The sequence below is a fragment of the Lottia gigantea genome (assembly GCF_000327385.1).
Source record: "Lottia gigantea unplaced genomic scaffold LOTGIsca_2, whole genome shotgun sequence".
Lineage (NCBI taxonomy): Eukaryota > Metazoa > Mollusca > Gastropoda > Lottiidae > Lottia > Lottia gigantea.
In genome coordinates this window covers 3,934,498-3,951,324 of record NW_008708400.1, presented here as the reverse complement: position 1 = coordinate 3,951,324, position 16,827 = coordinate 3,934,498, and the positions used below count along the sequence as shown (strand labels likewise).

The window sequence follows — 16,827 nt, the reverse complement described above, 5'->3', positions numbered from 1 at the left end:
ACAACATTGTTCAGTAACATGTTATGTCGCAGATAACATCAGTGTACAGTATCAAATTATGTTACAGAAAACATTATGTTGTCAATTTATATTACAGATAGCAACATGCTCGATGTCGACAAGTTGTTTTAGATATTTTAAAAGGACAAATTGTTCACAAATACATTATGTTACATATAACAACATTTTGTCATTTTAATATTTAGTGGCAGATGTGACATCATGCTAACAATCAAATTAGTTGCAAATGTCAACATGTTCAATATCAAATCATGATACAGAAAACAAAATGGTCAGTTTCATAAAAATAATTGGATTTGTTATGTCCACGTGTCCATTCAATTTATGCAGAACATTATCACTATAATATTGCTTATAATAGATGTATCGATATTTGTGATCTTTAAAATTCTTTTATATTTTTTAAATGTTGTCACAGGTATTTAAATATACTACAAAGAGGACAATTAAATTCAGGTTTATGTGACACAGTTCTTTTGTGTAAAAATATTCAGACTCGATACTGAAATAGAATAAACATGGTTCTCAAATTTTGTTATGTTAATGAATCTCCTGTGGTAAACTTTACAAACTGATAACGCTGTTGACGTATGTGTTTTACATTTTTATTACATTTTGTGACGTAATATTACTATTTGTAGTATCGTACTGTATAATTTTTGTATAATGTGGATCAGTGAAAACGGTCAATGTCACAAAATAGTTGACACGTTAGAGAATTTCATTGATGCGAAATTCACACATTAAATAAAAAGGGTTTGTTTTTCTGTTTCCGCTGACAATCATTTAGGGATTATGATAAATTTACTATGCAACAATTCCGGTCATGAAGACTCTAGTGATCAGAAGAAAATCGGTTGCATTGTGGCTTTAGGTGTTTCGACAGAAGGAGCATGCCCTCGTATTGATTTAAAGGTTAAGATAGGTGGAACCCTCCAAATCAACGCCTTTGCGAATTTGTAAACCTGCAGACAAGTGAAAGTTTACGTTTACGAGAGAATGCGGTATAAAATGCAAAAATAATTCTACAATCACTTCCAAAATCGCGTTAGATGTATTCTACGTCTTCACAGATTTGACATTTTCCAGGAAGAGTCTACCGTGACCCTCCACCTTAACTAGTGCCCTCTAAAATCAACAGAGAGATGAAGGGACACTCGGAAATCCTCGCTACACCACTGAAAGAATGATATTGTCGAAGAAATTTGCTAGGCGATGCTTGACATCTTGTAATTTTTAAGTGGAATCTCTTCAATAACATTGTCATGAGAGATTCTTTTACACATTTCACATCAAATTTGTTTTCTCGGAAGTTTCTATGGCGTAGTCTCTGGAACTATGACAACAACCATTCGTTTGGTTCTGTATTTCTTGATGCAGACGTCACATCCTGTTTGTGCGAAAGATAAATAGAATCAAAGGACCGAAGCAAGAAAGTTCATTAGACTACTTTGCAATTAGCTACAAATTTGGATGCGAAGACAAAGTCAAAGTTATTTGACACCAAAAAATATGATCAAAGGAGAAAGTTCTCAACGTTGTTTACCAATATGTATCAGCCAACTTTTAAATCTTACATGAAACAATAAAATCACCTTTGCCATCTATCATTAAAACAGGTCTTCAGGTGATAATGCCACTTTGACAGTGTGATTAAGCCGTTACATTATATTTAAATTTGTGTCATAATCACAACAAAACCCTATATTATCATCATATTATAAGCTGTGATTTTCACACATTTATATTACATACATTGTATATTTTACTATTGTTATATAACTCCTCCAGGCGATTTACAGTGTGTTTCAGTAGCCAAGTCATAAATCCCTCTCAGGCTACGATCAATCATGGAATTGTTTTCTTACTTTGATTGATCTATAACAGTTAAGTTTAAGGAGCAAATTTGTGTTTGGGAAATTTAAGCTGTCTAATTTCCAGAAGCCAAAGACTGACAAGAATACACCCCCGGCTACTCTGAATATATTATTTTCATATTCGAGATTTAGATTTGTAACTTCATTGTATGTATAGTGACAAAACAAAACACTGAATGATGTACGATGTTATATCGTCATACACCGTTGCTGAGGGAGCGTGACTCTCACCTAAAGGAGATTTTAATTATTCAGGCATTTTTGACATTTTAATTCGATGTTTATTATAATATAATATCCGCATGTGTATTATTTAAATATATTCATTCATTAACTGTAACTTGTATAGAGAAATTATTTCACGGTAATTCAATCCATTGTTGCTCTCAATTGTATTATATGTCACCAAACACTCTGTTAGGCCTATTCAATACGAAGTTAAATAAGTAGCCTAAATGAAAAATAAAGTAAGGGATTGATGACGTCACTAATCGCAAAATATCATGCTTGTATCACAAAAGGCCTCCGCGGTTAGTGACTTCATCAAACACTTAGTGGAATTAATAATTGGAATGATGCAAATTGATGCTATCAGTATCCCCGATACACATAACAAATTTAGAAAACCTCAAACCTTAAAGTTGAATTTTTCAACATGTAAAATGCCCTTCAATATATAATAAGTCTGAACTGAATGACGAAATATGATATATTTAGAGGACTTATCCCTTTAATTGTATTAATTCGTCGTCATTCGATATTCTGATTTCATCATGTCTATGTATTTTCCATTGATTGTAGACGGACGTATCCACAGATTACACGTATACATCCTCTGATAAACAAAGGTATAGTATCACACAAAACATACAAATTTATAAATCATGATTGCATATATTACGTTGTTGAGAATTTCTTATGTTAGATTATTGGAATAAAATAGGCTATATAAAACTAGTGATATAGGTAAGGATAAAGCCGTTTTATCCATTATATTCAATAGGAGATAATATTCTACATAATATAAATATAATAGGACTTGTTTTTCAATGTATAGTTGAAAGTACAGAACCCGATATTCGCTGTAACGTTTATAATGAACCTGCATCTTTAGTACTCGAATTAGATATTCTTAAAGGGACAGTTGCGCTATTCTGGGGATTTGAGTATATGACAGTTTCTCAAGAATAACTTTCAATCGCGGATAATTCTGGACACACATTGATTTGAAGGCTCAAATTTCGACGGTGAGTCGTGAACAAAATTACTTGGCTTAGCTACACAAAATTCATGTTTCTGAGACTAGGGTATGAAAAAAATGGCGCACCTGTCCTTTTAAGAGCAAATCTTGCAATTTTTGACAACGACATACCTTTAAAATGAAAGAAGTTATCACTTACTGAAAAAAACTGTTTGAAGATTTCTATTACTATCTATTATTATTATTATTAAAACTAAATTGTAACGTGAATTTTCTTCAACCTATCGACTATTTAAAGAGTTTAAAGAACAAAATTGAGATCGTGTGATATTACTTGTCACAAAGCTTATAATATTTACACGAATAAAGGTATACAGACCCCTGTTGTTTAAATAAAATATCTACAATATTAATTAATTCCAACCTCGATAAGAAAAAAGCCACTAAATTCAATTCAAATGCAAGGTTCAACGCCACATCCATTGGGCATCTCAAATATCAAATAAGTTTTTATCATTAAAGATGACATCAAGGCGGTTGAAATTTTCTGTAATTCTCAATTGAAGATTTTAGAGTACCATATCACTTTAAAATATACCTATAATATCAGCCTTCTTTGATGTCTATATATATATACTATACTGTAGGTTATATAGTAGAATATAATACGTTTGAGTATATAACAGTGATCTATAAAATATAAATAATTTAAATTGCTCGTGAAAAGGTAACAATAATGACCGGAGGTTTTAAAAAGGCCTATATTTTCGCTCATAAACTATAAGCCTTCCAGGTATATAATAGACCTACTACCATTTTAAACAAACAAACAAGCATGAATTGGCAGATTTCTCTTTAGTCAGAATGCCATTATACTTCATTAGTCCAATGTCTACATGGATTACAAACTTAGTCAAAATTATTTGGGGAGAGGGGAGGGGTAGGTGCCTAAAATTTGTTATTGGCTCCCCTGACAGCATATTCGATCTCTATAGTCTCCCCCTCCCCCCCCCCCCTCTCTCTCTCTCTGTCTCTCTGTCTCTCTCTCTCTCTCTCTCTCTCCCCACCCTAACCATGTTTTGAACAACTGAATTATGGAGTTCAGAAATTTAAGAAAATCTTCCACAGACAATCCACTCCGACTTATTCAGATCATGGTGCAGAGTTAAGGGAGAATCGGTGAATACAGACACTGTAGTTGAATTAATTTGTTTCACAGATTTTTTGTCCCTGGCCTTGGAATATTAACTAAGCGTTAAAATAATTGAATTAACAAAACATGATGAAAAAAGCATGTTGAAATATAATAATTGTTCAGGTTCAATTCTAAACGTTAGCTCAACATTGAAGGTTAGATCTTGTAAAACGAAAAACACGTGTAAATTAACAGTACGAGGTCTGTAGATCGAAATAACTGGTCAGTAGCCAGAGTCTTAAGATTTCCAAATTAGACAGATCGTGATTTCACAACTGTTTTTTTTTTTTTTTTTTATGGACGTTCGTATTCCTCCACAGCTAGGCTATATTAATTCAATTTGACAAACAGATTTTGTTCAAAAATTTCCTCGTCTTACATAAGAAATCTAAAATAATACGAATGAGGCTAAAAGTGTGGGTTTTTTTTTTTAAACTAAGTCCGCAATTAATGATATTTTCGGAAGGGCGAATGAATTAAACTTGACCAAAAATGCTCCACTGGCTTTCATAAGTGAGGAATTTATAACCGAAAGGCACTTAAACAAAGTTTCTCGATATTGGGAAAGAACCTGCCTCTTTAGTCCATAGCAATCACCGAAAAGTTAAAAATAGCCGAAAAGTGTATGGTTATACCTATATGACGTCAATATATAATACCTATCTCTGTTGGCATTTTAACCAATCGGTAGAAAACACATTGGCCTCTAATGATGTCAAACTAATGGACGAGTCCATTTATTTCTCGTTTACTGAACACGTGGATATCTAGATCTGAGAATCGAACATTAATCCCCCCAATATCAAAATCTATTTTTGACTATAATTGACGTAGACCATCTTTCAGATCATCTGACTACCATTTTGCGGTGTTGCCTCGAGCTGCCTTTTCTCTTCGCGCATTTGTCAGTGACGGAGTCGGGCGAACATACTGGCGCCCCTTTATCAAGGAGCTACCAATTACGGCAAACTAAACGTCGATTTCATCCATCGACAGGTTGCTTCAGTGAGATAGGGGGATTCACTCGGCCGGATATTCGTAGATTCTTCTCTCTCCTCATTTCGATTTATTGATCATTTCTAGTTTTAGGGTAAGGGGGAGTAAAACTAAACAAATTTTTATGTACGGAAAGTGATACAGTTATAAACGGACTGTAAAAAGCGAGTGCGATGGATTTAGCATTCGCAAAACCGGTCAAAGAAGTGCTTGATAACTTCAACACTGACGAAAATTCCGGGTTAAGTGACGACCAAATCAAAAAGGCTTTGGAAAAGTATGGACCCAACGGTGAGTGGAATATAGTGATATTACTTTACAACATTGATTTGGCATGAAATATCCATATTGAGTTGTGAATGATGTGTAATGAACTGTCATGGCGGCTTCCACGACTGTAAAATGTGGCATTTTAAAACGCAATTATAATAATTTTTGAACAAATCCGAATAATTACTTTTGTCATTATTGGTCTCTGAATAAACATTCGGCATAAATCTAATAATATTCGTTTATTTTTTCTTTCAGAACTGCCCGCTGAAGAAGGTAAGTGAACGGAGCATTTTCTCGTTTGGTAAAATTATACTGTCGCTTATATCAACAACTCTTATGTCCCTTACATCATTCTAAATAAGTGCCTATGAAAATCACTTTAAATCCTTGGATTTATAAAGATTTGTGTTTTATGGTTCAGAGTCAAAATGTGTGGTTCTTTGAATTCCAGGAAAACCACTATGGGAACTTATTTTAGAACAATTCGATGATTTATTAGTGAAGATTTTATTATTGGCTGCAGTAATTTCGTTTGTAAGTATGGTTATATTATTGGATTTATTAGCAATAGTGCCTTACCTAATCTTCTGTGTGTTATTTTACCCTTGTGAGATATGTGTATAATGATGTTCTATACCTATACTGAAGCAGATGGTCTGACAATATACCTTGTCGGCATGACCTTCATCAAGGTCTTACTAAAAGGAATAGCAGGTAATGTTAGCTGGCCTACAATCCTAACTCCACATATGATATTTCACTTCATTGTGATATTATCATATCTCCTTTGCTTGTATAGAGTCCAAAGCTTGCTTATTCTTACAAACTCCTGATGATTAGGGTTATTGGCTACTTTTTTAAGAAGCATTAGGTATGATATATTTGGAATTGTCTACATCCTTTTTTGATCCATGAAGTTCTTGGTAAGGTTTTGAAGAATAGTATTTCATTGAGGCATTGCTTTTGAAGTTATTTTAGAATAAAGAATTGGATAAGAATAGAGATCTACCTGTTTATATACTGTAAGATAAATCTAGGATTTTTCATACCTAAAACATAAAAATCTTATGGTTGAAACCTTAATACTTAAAATAGAATTCATTTCTGATCCCTCATGGGATTAGTTATTTTCTGAGGTTTTTAAATTATAGCTAGCATTTCATTGTGCAAATCTGATTATTTTCTTGCATATATAACTTTAAGAGGCACAATATAAATTAGTATTTTGAGGCATAGATTTATAAAATTCCGTCAGGATTAATTTAGCAATTTTTCTTGGACTTCACTTGTGTTAGCTAAGATTGCTTTCAATTTTTTGAAAACTTTATGAAGAATACAGTACCCAAGCTTTTACCAATTGAAACTATATGAATATTCATTTACTAAAAATTACTCCAGGAGTGAAATAGTATATCGTCATTGATATGTAAATATTTAATTTAGAATTCGATTTGAATATATTTTCTAGTTGAATGAGCTTATCCTTCAGATTGCATTTTAAAACAGATGTATCTGGTTATATGTTTGGGTCACATGTACAAAATCCACTTCAAATCAAACTGTTCCAGTTGCCTTTCTTTAATATTGTTTATGACAGCATGATTTATTGATAAGTTATGTTGATGTGGTGTAAATCATTTAGCAGCCTGGTGGTCAAGATAAGGTCTGGAAGTTCATGATCTGGTGTTAATTGATGTTATGAAATAATGTATTCCTTGTTTTCCTATGTTAGAGTCTACATGGTTGATAATTATTGAGTAATTTGATAATGAGTTTGAAACCTGTAATAAAGATGATCTGATAAACACTAGCTGTGGTTGTTGAGATTGTCATGGTTACTTGTGTGTCAAAAGATTTCTGAAGACGAAACTGGCTGGTTCTGAGATTTTAATTGAAAAGTTCTGAATCAGAAAATGTTTTTACTTACTTTCTCAAGTATACTTTATTTATCATCATATTGCTTCAAATCTTCAAATTATGCTTTTACCATTTAAAAGCCATTTTGAACTGCTTTGCTAAAAGAAATAGTTGTATTTAGATCTGTTATAGTTAATTCTGCATAGAAAAATTCAGATCCGCGGTTTTAGACAGGTCATATGAGCGTTTATTTATTAATGCAAAGGAACCAAAAGTACAATTGTTATTATTGAAAGTGTTGCATTATACTCAAATAATTTGAATTGATTTAATGATTTTGAATTGAAAATTTCTTCTAGAATTGTCTGAAATGTCTTGTCTTCAATAATGTCTCATTAGGTGTGGTTTCTGGTCTGATAATGTCTTCACCTATAGTGTTATTGACTTTCTATTGACATTTCATTTATTATTGATCAAACATATCACTGATTATAATTTTATGGAGGTTTTAAGCTATTCAAGGTTAAGTATGGGAGGGCTGTTAACCTGATTTTGACTTGATATTTAGCTGAGCATATCTTGTGATTTCTATTTGTGAGTACCAGCTTGGTATCTTTTTTCTACATGCATTATTCTATGACCATGGAATGCATTTGCAGTAGACATAGTCATATGAAAATTTCAAAGAACTTGCGATCAATTGAGACTTCCTGGTATAATTTCACAAGAATTGAAATCAATTGTTCCAATTTACTGAGTTGTTAATTAGTCTATTAACCAGTACTGGTAGTTTGGATTTTCTCATGTCAAATTAATTTGGAGTGAATATTGATCTATCCTATCTGCATTTTAAAGTAAATATCAAAGTAGACAAGACCTGGTTAATGCATTTTTCGAAGGTTGATGTGTGAAATAAGAATGCCAATCACTTTAGTACATGGTTCGTTAAATTGCTGAAGTTTTATTTTGGCAGACTGCTGAAGTAGGCAATTTATAATCGAGGCAGCAGATAATTACATTATTTGTTGCATAATTCTGCTGAAACTTTGTCATCATTCTGCAAATTTAATCAGCGGTTTCATCGTTTGTGTTGTTTTTAGTTGTCTGTTTCTGATAAAATATTGCTTGTAGCGTTGAGTCTTTGGCACACTGCACTACAAAAAAATGAGTGAAATAGGTGTGCTATTTGTAGACTTGAAGTTCAAGTTTTATTTGAATTTGAAGAGGTATTTGGTTACTGTTTGAAACTGTTTCTCTTTTTAATGCAATTGATTGTTAATTCGTTAACAATACCATCTGGAGTTTCTCGTTTCATTGTTCCAATAAAAAATCACTTGATTTGTTACATTTTATAGATTTTAGAACACTTCCATCTTGTTTACACATGTTTTGGGAATGAAATCCATCATCAGGACACAGTTTGATGTAAACAAGCTTTAGAAAGATTGCTTCTTTTTTCAAGGCCTTAGCTTTTGATATTATTTGATTTCCTTTTTAAATTCTTCAATATTTTTATTGTTTGACAATGATGGTAAAAGGCTCGTAATAAAAAAATAACAAATGGAATGGCAAATAGGCATTAAATAGCCCAAATTCTGTGTTCAAATCGCATTTAGTTGGTATGTGAGATCAGATAATTCTGCTGCGCACCATACAAATTCTGTACAAAATTGCTATTTACATTTGTTTACCCATATTGTTTATTTGTTGAGAACTCTTCAATGTTAGAGGTATTAAAGGTAATATAGAATGGGTAATGACAGGTGCTGACATGTGGAGTTATTTAAATGTGTTGCCATGGTAATGTGTTAGGTAGCTAGGTAATAGATACAGGTATAGCAATGATACCATGGTTCTTGGTACCATACATCTCTTTTAGTGGAGTATCAGTCGTCATCATATATCTAGTGCCATTGAGTAAATAAAAGAATAATAATCACTTGGAATTTGGAACTAATCCTAATGAAGAAAATTCCATTGAAAAAAATAAATTTAATATGAATTCACATTGAATTTGGATAAGCTCTTATATACATGATTAATGGCACAATGTTTATTTTGAAAAAATTAGGAATTGGTAAGGACCTGCTGCTTAAGCAAACTGAAGGTATAACAAGTAGCTTTTAAAAAAAAGATTTAAATTATCATGCATCAATAAAATTACCCCTGTCACTGTCATTGATTCTACCTTAACAATTAAGGTTGAGTCAAATCTTTTGATATTATTTATTGCTGGGTGAAATTGAAGATATTTTTCTTTTTAGAGTTTCTCTGAATTCTGAAATACAATAAACTTTAAGCCTTCTTCAATTAACATTTAAAGCCCACGTGAGGTAAACTTACTAAATATACAAATCATTGACTGTGTTTAACTGATAATTAAAATGAGTAAATATATCTACAGTCAGTAAATAACTAGATATCACTGAATATCTCTCTAGTATATTGGTTGTGTGTAACAGGTGGAATATTATATGATGCTAGCGCCAGCAGATATATTCACTAATTACTGCAATTTGTTTGAGAGTTCAAATTTCAAAATTATGTTTGCTTTCTGTTTTATCTCTGACAACTTTTGAAATAAAAACATGCTAGACCTTCTGGAGCACCTGCATGATGATCCTTCATTGGTGTGTCAACATGCCTCTTGAGTGGTTACTGATCCATGTATTAGTCCATTAGAGTTGTCAACTTGTTGTTGTTATGGTCTTGACCTAGCAGAATTAGGCATGCAAGGCTTACTAAGTGTGTAATGCAATGATTTTCAAGGAGGGTATTGCAATCGATCAAGGATCCTTAAAGGGGTAAGAAGCAAAAGGTTGAAAACCCCTGTGATGTATGGATCATTTGCACCCTGAGATCTTATATGGTAGTATGAGTTTTGAAATTGTTGTTTGAGTATAATGCCCAAACAGTTTTGTAAAACTGAAATAAAGTTTTGGTTCCTCCATTTCATTTGATCTGTAAGGATTGAAAACAAGAGCTAAAACAGTTATCAAAGTACAGGCTGAATTTAGATGTTAACTCGGCGTCATTCCCTCAGCTCAACTAGTATTTACAACCTCTCTACTCTAATGAAGTTTCCCTGTTTTTATCTAATTCATTTAACAGTCTGCTTCACCGGAATTCAAATGAGGAATATTCCATTATTTAATTTAGCTTGGAATCAAAGACTTGCAGGATAACGGTGGCTGTAATTGCTGGATACTGGCTACTTAAAACTTAAAACTGACATTTGGAAGAACAGTCAGAATATTAAAATAGTAGCTGACTCCATTGAAGGGTTTTCTAAATTTTTCATGAGTATTTGGGGACACTGACGGCATTAATTTGCATCATTCAAATTTTCAGACGCCTGTGGTTCTTGGAATGATAAAGGATATTTTGCTTATAGTATCGTCATCAAACACTAAGTTCTAGTAGAATTGCAGGAATCACATACATCTGATTGAAAATTTGAATGGTGAAAATTGATAGTCTCTTTCTTTGATACACTTAAAATATTCAGAAAAGGAAAGACTTAAGTTAACCCCAAAAGCATTTTCTCGAAGAGTTTGCATACTCGACACTGCTTGGTAAGCGAATACCTGTCAGGAAATCTGGTGGCAAATAATGAGAGTCTAAAAACTAACTTTTAAGTTAATATCTTAAACAAGTGTAGCATGTTATAATATATTTATTGAAGGTTATAGATGAAGTGACCTACAAATTAATTACCAAATGATTTATTTATCCTATTATAAGTAGTTTTTCTATTGTTTACACAAGGAAAGATTTTGTTAGTAAATATATTATGGGTTGTGTTTGTTTACTGTACTTTGATTTATATAACTTATCATACTTCACCTCTCATCTGACCTGGACACTAGTTATCACATGGCTTATTCAACAATGGTGGCTCATTTCTTGAATAATGATAATGAAAATGGGTCAGTACAAAAGCCCAAAAAATTCTAGTTTGACATTTTTGTGTGTTCAAATCTTATTCTCATTCTAAGTTTTGATAAGTGACAATATTTGATAAAAAAGATAAGGTTGAATAAATATATTGTAGCATACATTAAAGATATGCTGTCAGACACAACTATCAAATCGAGTTGTTTGAGTTTCACAGAACATATTTCAAAGCTAGGCTATAGATCTTGTGTTCAAAATGTTATTGTTTTTGGTCATGCATAATTCTGAGATATTCTTTGACATTTGGATAAGTGATATTAATGACTGGTAATCCAGCCCAATCAACAGTCCTGGTTCTTGCTGAAAGCATATATTATCCGATAATTAAATAGAGACAAAATCGATTGGCATGTCATTGATCCAATCAGCACAGAGGTTTGAATTTTATTAACGAGTTAGGAATTCAATAAATTATATGACCTTGGTCTAAATCTTTGAGAAAAAAAAATGAATATTCTTTAATTCTTTTCGAAATTGAAGAGAAATTCAAATTTTAACTTGAATTTAACTTTTGAATTTGATATACCAGGTAATGTTAATATTATCATTTTAACAAGACATAAAGAATAAAACTTTGAATATTTATTGAAGCTTGAAATTGAAAGATAATAATTTTTAAGAATTTTAAGAATTATATTTTTATTTTCTATGTAATCTACAATCTTTAAAGATTAAGTCATGTTGAGCTGTAAAATCAATATATTTAATATATCATATTTCCATTTCAAGAAATACAAGCTAATTTTAAAAATAAAATCTATATTAAGTCTTGGAATATATCAGGAATAACTAATCTCATCTTTCCTTAAGTGGAATCTTGCACAATATCTGTTGTTGCTCGAGGAATGCTGTACACTATTGTGGAATTCATGTCTGACATTTGATTCCTGCAACTATTTTTAGTTCTGAGATTTTCAAGAGATGCTTTGAATTCATTGATTTTCACCACTTTACAAGGTTAACATCGGTCATTCAATAAATCTTCACAGTTTGTTATGTTGACAAACCACAATTTGAATTTTAAGTGAAATATTTTCTGAAGTTTAACATATTGAAGTATTTTTAGAAATTACAAGCTAAATATAGAGCTGATAAAGTTGAAGTCTTATTATGGTCTCCTGGCTAGTAGGGTTAGTTAGCCGTAAGATAGAAGTTTTACATTTTATTATCTGTTTTGATGGTATTAGAATTAAAAAAGGAAAGAACACATTGAAGTTTTTTATAGATTGACAGGCATGGTGACTTATCTATTAATAAAACCTCTGTCAAACATTTCTTTAAGCTCTGTCAATCTTATTTCAATCATAAATAGGTGAAGCTTGTACTGCAATTGTCAAGGAGACTGATCAAGTAGAAATCCTACCTTCTTTGCTATTTATAAATATGAGCAAAATTAAATTATCTATTATTTGAAACACCAATGGCATCTCTTTGTCAAGCTTATGAGGTTGAGATTTTTTCATTGCATTGATGATGTAATGAATTCCATTGGCATTGTGCTCTATACCAAAGAAGGCCACATTAAGTACTGTTATTGAAGTGTAAATCACAAACTGTATTAAAATCGAAGTTAAAATTCTCATGAGAATTGATTTTTGATGCTATTTCAATTTGGCCATAAAATAAGATGTGTTGATAATTTAAAATTATTTGAAATTTAGTAATCTGGTTAATATTAAAACTGACATAATAACAGAGAAATTGGCAGACAAGGTCATATGAGGGTGTTAAAACGCCTAACACTTCACTCAACTCTACTCAACAGAACATATTTTTTATATAAATGTGATAATTGCTGCGGTACATCGTTCAAAATTTCTAATGAATTTTAAGTTTGTCAGAATGTCTAATATTTTTACATGAAGATGGCTGTTGTTATAGAGAGAAGGCTATTATTTAGTAATAAATGTCTTAAAATAACTTATAGAACTTCTGAAGAGACTTGGCAAGTTTCAGTACCGGTACTTGTATTATATGCAATGCTTACACAGAATGTTTTATCTATCCATTATGTTGTTTGTTGCATATTCAGTTTTTTTTTACATACTTTTTATCATGTGTAGAACAGTTTATAACAAACATCAATGTCAAGTTTTATGTAGGTGGATTTTTCTTTGAAATGAAAGAACATTAAATTGAATTGTATTTTCCAGAACAACCTTGCAGTTTTTTCATGTTACTTTGAAATGATAGAACTGTGGATTTGATTGTTTTTTTAGTTGAAATCTTATAGTTTATTTAATGTCACATAGTTCAATATTCCCATTTCTCTAACGCAATTTTCATAATAGTCTGTTAAGAATACAGTTATCATACTTTCACCGTATTTCACCCTGGAATTGATAGTATAAAATAATAATCTGTCAATTCTATAAGTCTCTATCGTCTGCTCAGTGAAATTTATCTTCATTTTCTACATGGTTAAGTCTGAAATAGAAACTCTCAGTATCTTAGTTTTCAGATATGATTTATCTCAGCTCGCTGCAAGGAGAGATTAGAATATTTTTCAATACAATCATTAATTATGTAGGAAGGGGATTTATCTGATCATATATACCATTTACTAATGTCAAAAGATAATAGAAAGAATTTGTAATTAAAAAATATTATGAGCATTGATTAATAGCTCAAGGTAGAAAATTTATGGAGTGAGATGTTTGTTTATTGCAGTTGGATACGATTGGATCATCCTTTGAATGTTTGAAAAATGAATGCATGATATTTATAGCTTGATTGGATACACTCTATAAAGTGTGGTAATATATTGCCTGTGATTTTGTACTCTAGAGTTATAGATAAGATCGATCTATTTCTTTCCTCTAGGTCTATATATTTCTTTTGTTTTGGTTGAAATTGAAAGTCATATTCCTATAACAAAAGTCACTAGTTATCTATTCATTTCTTGAAAATTTGACATGTTTATAATGAATTCTGGTCACTCAATATCTAACTGTTAGTCAGTACTTAGTTTCAATCTTTCAATCAGTCTAGATCTTTATTGAGTATACTCTTGGGTATAAGCCTCTAGAATATTACTTTATATGGAGTCTTGTCTGTATTTGAGACTGAGAGTTATTGTCTTTGATGACAAATGTGTTTTTAAAAAAATTTCAGATTATAGACTTACACTCTCTGCTATTTTGTTACTCATGATATTTATAATATATACTTACACTCGTGAAGTATTGAAATGCACATGTGAATATGTGACTTTTTAGTGCACAAAAAACTCAAAGGAACTGGAGTGTGAGTGTTAACCATTGAATACAAAATCAAATCAAAGAGGCGTAGATCTTACACTAAGTGCTTGATTTCATATCCATTCAAATAATTTCTCTAAAATCATTCGTCAAAATGTCAAAATATCATTATGATTATTTAAAACAATTTATGATTTATGGCAATGTATTGGCCTGTCAGGCAGCATATTACTGTTCACTTGGTTCAGGTGTAAGAAGTAATATTCTGATCAATTTACCTGTTATCAATTTACATTTAGGTATGGAAGTTTAATATAGTATTGAAAAGCCGGTTAGACATCACTTGCGTTTCTCGGATGTCCAGTAATTAGAGAAAAATGTTTTAAACTAGTTTGTGGTTAAAATTTTGTTTTAATTCTGTTAAGACAATTTGGAATGTAAATTGTGCGTTTGGTAAAGTTTTTTGTCTGCTATTTGTATAATTAGATGGTTATTTGTAAAGCCATTAGTATTTTATAGATTATAGAACTATAAACTCTGTCTAGTCTCTGTATATTGTTACAGATTAAACATAGCTTACATTGATTCCTTCCTCTAACTAGAATTTCTGGGTACTTCATCCATTTGTCATTTCAAGATGTTTTCCATGGTTTTCAATGAGTTATGTCAACCGAAGGCAATTACAGTTTTTGTACTTTTTCCGTTGCCAATGGGTGACACTATGACAACTAAATCCCATACAAACAGATAATTAAATATAAAGTTTTATCATGTCTAAAAAGTTTGAAATATTTTTTTGGTTTTCTTCTTCTGCAATTCTGAAATCAGTTGTTAAATTTATACAAAATAAAGCTAGATAAATTGTCTGAAAGGAAATAATCTTCCAGAATGAAATTGAACTAGTTATTGTGGAGGTATTTATTTGTCTGTTCTGAGATATTGCCTTAAAAGAGTTCTGTTTGAACAAAGCCTGTCTTTATTATATAATATATTGGTTGCATTCAGTTTATTGGGCCATTATTCACACAGACCCAATTTCTTTCATGACCTTTTCTGATGTCAGTTTTATTTCTTGTTGAATATGGAGATTATCTCGACATTATATAAATTCTGTTCAATATGTCAAACCCATTTATCATTTATTGGATTATAGTTGATTTTAAATGAGATGAAATTTGAGAAACTGCACTTCATTACCATATAGTTATCATTTGTGACTTAACTCTTGTTTTACAATGATGAATTAAGCCAATAACTTCGTAAATTTTCTTTTGAGTATAAAAGTGTTGATCTTTTGGTTGAAAATAAAATGGTGTTTTTCCAGCATTGCTTTCTCATTGGTCAGTGCAGATTTTGAAGAATGTGATTTGATCAAAGTAAATTTATATAGAGAAAGATATAATGTTCTATTTGGTAACTGGATATTGAGTTCAAGTATTGTTTTGCTAGATTGTAAATAACCTGTAACATATCATACAACAAGTTAATAACCTATTTTATAGTATGATTCGAATAATGAATTTCTATATTGATTTTCTGTTTAGATCAAAACTATATCAATGCGTTAAACCTCCGTCTCACAAGGGTAAAGTCACATCAGGTTAATGACCTCTACTTCCTTTTACAAATGTGTCAGTAGTTTGAAGTTTTTGACATAAAGTATGTCTGATATGCAAGATTCTGCATATTCGGAGAGTTGAGAAGGAAAATAATTCACTTTTGACATCGTAGGGCTATTCTGTAATTTTCTTCATTGTACACTTCAGAACATTGTGTTTTTCAGTGAACATCTACAGCACAGACTGTTGTGTAGTTAATATCAATGCCGCATTATATATATAGTTCATTGATGGGAACACTAAATGTAAACTAATTCATTCACACTAGTTGTTGGTGACAGCTGGGCCAGTGTTTTTATGTGTCATAATGTAGACAGCCAGGTTTTTACACCTCAATAAATAAAAACTATTTTTTATTGATTTCAGGTTTTAGCTTGGTTTGAAGAAACAGAAGAACAGATCACAGCCTTTGTTGAGCCTTTTGTTATTTTAACTATTTTAATTGCCAATGCTATTGTTGGTGTGTGGCAGGTGAGTTCATATGTATTCAAATTTGGAAAGAGGGGAACAGATTGTTCCACAGAAATGTGGTACAGAATTACGCTGTTTGGCGAAATGAACAGTAATTCATTGCTGATATTACCACTAATGTGCAGCATAGTATCAATAATTCCAACAATAGAAATGGCTT

The 16,827-nt window shown here is 31.4% G+C and overlaps 1 protein-coding gene across 1 annotated transcript in view; it reads left to right on the top strand.

Moving 5' to 3' along the window:
- Nucleotides 1-5,463: 5,463 nt before the first annotated feature.
- Nucleotides 5,464-16,827, top strand: part of LOTGIDRAFT_208914 (hypothetical protein) — a gene marked incomplete at its 5' end in the record, with an annotated part of 29,793 nt that continues 18,429 nt past the window's right edge. The window contains 4 exons of the mRNA XM_009053373.1: nt 5,464-5,581; nt 5,819-5,836; nt 6,015-6,097; nt 16,563-16,667. Of these exons, the coding sequence (XP_009051621.1) occupies nt 5,464-5,581; nt 5,819-5,836; nt 6,015-6,097; nt 16,563-16,667 (324 nt within the window). The remainder of the gene's footprint in view (nt 5,582-5,818; nt 5,837-6,014; nt 6,098-16,562; nt 16,668-16,827) is intronic.